General features: G+C 41.9%; 1 protein-coding gene across 5 annotated transcripts in view; it reads right to left on the minus strand.

The window, feature by feature from the left end:
• Nucleotides 1–2,301, minus strand: part of LOC109964206 (disintegrin and metalloproteinase domain-containing protein 11-like) — a 22,034-nt gene extending 19,733 nt beyond the window's left edge. For all 5 annotated transcript variants that reach the window (XM_020607331.1, XM_020607330.1, XM_020607333.1 and 2 more), the window contains exon 1: nt 2,231–2,301. In XM_020607331.1, coding sequence (XP_020462987.1) covers nt 2,231–2,284 — 54 coding nt within the window. In that variant the 5' untranslated portion in view covers nt 2,285–2,301. The remainder of the gene's footprint in view (nt 1–2,230) is intronic.
• Between the last annotated feature and the right edge of the window lie 1,154 nt (nt 2,302–3,455).

The raw sequence follows: 3,455 nt of genomic DNA on the forward strand, positions 1-3,455 counted from the left end.
GGGGGGGGTCCAAAATATTTACATATTCTTTGTAACTGCAATCGCAAAAATTGAAATATATTCTAGGGATGTGATGATACCAAAAACTAACGGTACAATATTACCATAATAAAGATATTTATCACGATGCCCCCAACTAAATAATAAATCAGCATTTTTTGGTACAATGCATATAAAAGATAATGCAGTAGTCTTGTCAACAAAACAAGTCATACTCACAGTGGAACATCAGTGTTTTTTTTACCCCCGACATATGGCTACACCAACTGGTATCCCCCCCGACCACTGGGGGGCAGTAGTGACCAAATTGCTGTTTTATTGGAGGTGTTTTTCAAACATCATGGTTTACTTTTTGAAGCAAAAATACTTATGACTGGTTACTAAGTGCTTGTTTATGCGTATTTGCATCTGGTTTGTTTGCTCATCTTCATCAAAGTCGTGTCCCGGCTGTTTCTGCAAGATGTATCCACGAGTATCTCAGTCAAAAACTGGGCTAATATTGCATTTGTCCGGCAGAATTTGCAAACTGTTTGTCAGTTTCCTTTCTGCCTGTGCCATTTCTTGAAACAAGAAAACTGAAATGCTGACAAACAAGCAACCTCTCTCATCAACACCCTACCATAGCAACGTTCCACAGTGACAAATAAACCATAAAATAAACAGGCCTAAATTCCCCCCCGCCCCCATTAGATAATTAGTGATTATTTGATTTTTAAAATCCATATAATTTACCAACAAAACCAGTAATTGCAGAAACTGAGTGATTTTATTAAACAACAAACTGCTAGATTTTAGAGGGAACTGGTCTCACAAAATAAGTGTTTTTCTTCCATTAATTAACCACTATCATCAATATCAGACTGTATTTTCACTGACTGAAACAAATTTATGTTTAAAAAAATGTGTTGCTTATGGATAAACATGAGCAATAATCTTATAACAAGCACAATAGTGCCAAATTAAAGGGAACCCTGCTGTAAATAAACAACAGTTCAAGTGAAATGACCAAATCAGGACAGTAAAAATACTGTTCCATCTATTTTAAATGCAGCATGACGCAACAAAAAAGGAACAAAAAGCTCTGCTCATCCCCTGCTGTTTCTAAATTTAGCTTGTCCCTCGTTCCAAGTGTCTTAAATATTTTACAAAACAAAACACACGAGCAGCTCAAACATGGACTTCTTGATCTAGTTGAAGGGTCCCATCACTTGTATCTTATGAATATATTTTATGTTAACTGTTGTAGTTTTGATGATATAGTACCACAGTATCTTATTTAAGACACCTTCTCCTCCAGGGACAGCAACATTGTTCTTAGAGTAACTGTACGTCTTCAAACGTGTGACTCTAGTGTGTATAAGGAGCCTGACGTAGCCTACCATCTCAGATCAGTGCCGTCTACACAGCACTTCTCACACAGGCCTGTTTTATAATTAATGGGGACATACTTCAGCACACTGAATAATGAAGCAGTTGGGGGCACAGCGCAGCAGCTGGATGAACGGATGTGATGTCAGGAGGGGCTAAGCTTTATCACATGGACGTGAGGGCCGCTGCTGACGCGCAAACATTTAAACAGCTCTGTGTTTTGCCTGTCCTGGTTGCTCAGCATACGAAGCACGTCAGAAGGTTTTGGTTTCAGAAAGTGTTGCCAGAAGTTACAGCTGTAAGACCAGAGTTTAAGAAGGAACTCTAAAACTTTGCTATCTTCATTGTCATCCACCTGACTTTACTTCACTGTGGATATTAAAAAGGATTTTCAGTGACTAACTGGGTCAGGATCACAAGGAGCGGCAGCTGCTGCAAGACACCACCCTGCACTGTCATTCTGCTGTAGCAGGAGCCACATGAGCAGCTGAGAGCTGCACTGTTTTACCGGCACTGGAAAAATGAGGTTCCCATCAGCAGAATAACAGTCTGACTGTTATTATGCACTGTTGCACCAATATACTGTATGTCCATACTCACATCACCAACAGTGAATATTCTTTGGCAAGGATGCATGCAGAGCACTACATTTAGGATTCTCAGAGGTGTTGAATGTATTGACCTGCACAAGTGGGATATTTTTACAGATTAACTTATATCTCCTGTTTCAGAGAGAGCAACCTTGTCCCCTGGGCACCTGGCCCCAATATTAAGACCGTTGGGGCGACACTTCACACAGAACAGAGTGGCTCACTGCAAAAATAAACAGAAGTCATGACTTGAAATAGGGGTCTCAACTTACAGAGGCTTCCTTGGTGCTGTTCTTCACCCTGGTATCCAAGTGGTCATGTGCCATTTCCTCTTCCCATTCAATCTGCTCCGCTTTGGATAGGTGACCTCAGTCACAGTGTCCATACTGTCTGGCCGCTCCGCTGGGGTAAACCAGTCCCACGTGCCTCCATCCTGCACCGGACTTCTGTCCACACCTGCACTTAGTACAACAAGGACACTCAACACATGCAGGCTTGTGGGCGGACAGCCGGTTTGGCAAGGTAGGGGCACACCTGAGCCTGCCTAAATTTGACCTGGCAGTGTTTTAGTAAGCAAATTGATTTACAGGTGATAGAGTTTAAACAATTCATCTTTCAGATCAGTGCCAAAACTGATCACCAAATCATCTGTAAACTGATGATTTGATGAACTAATTTATCAAACTTTCAGTTAATGTCTTTTAAGTAACTGCTGTACTTTGAGAAATGTAGAGGATATAATTTGGGTTTTAGGTTTTGATGAAAAATGATAAATACAGAGAATACAGATTACACACCAGTTGACTGACACCTATATATAACAGACAGGGCCATACCTTAAAATCTCAGCAGGTTGCAAAACACATTTTCTTGGGGACTGGTGAAGTTATATCATGGTGTTTTTAAGATGTTTATTGAATAAAACAATGCTGTAAATGGTTATGGGGACATTAGATAGGGTATAGGAAACAGGGCTGCGGTGGAAATGTGTTGATGCAGCATATACCGCATCAGAGAGTGCTTCCATGCCAGTACGCTGTTTGGCACAGAGAACGCACTACAGTGAAAACAGAGTTTACACCGGGTTTTACAAAAAGTGCTGGTGCAAGGGGAAAAAATGCTAAGGAAACGAAAAAGGGTGCTCTTGCTCTTTATCCCCCCACCCCCACCCCCTTTCTCTTCTCTTACCTGAGACCGCAAGCCTCTCGCCCAATGCAGCAAAGACCATGAAGCACCACACCGCCAGCATGATCTTCACATATTCCCCCGATTACAACATCGAGAGAGCCGCAAAATGTCACGAACCCGGGCGGAGGAGGAGAGGGAAAAGACCAAAAACCGCACAACAAAAATGATGGCGAGGATCCAAAGTGAATCTGCTAAACATCTGATAATGCGCGTCTTCTCATCTCTCCCTCTATCTCTCTCCTCCTCTGCCTCTCAGCTCCGGCCAACACTGCTACGGAGAATTTGGATTTGCATATCAGAATGGTGAAA

Source organism: Monopterus albus, unplaced genomic scaffold (assembly GCF_001952655.1).
Source record: "Monopterus albus unplaced genomic scaffold, M_albus_1.0 scaffold85.1, whole genome shotgun sequence".
NCBI lineage: Eukaryota > Metazoa > Chordata > Actinopteri > Synbranchiformes > Synbranchidae > Monopterus > Monopterus albus.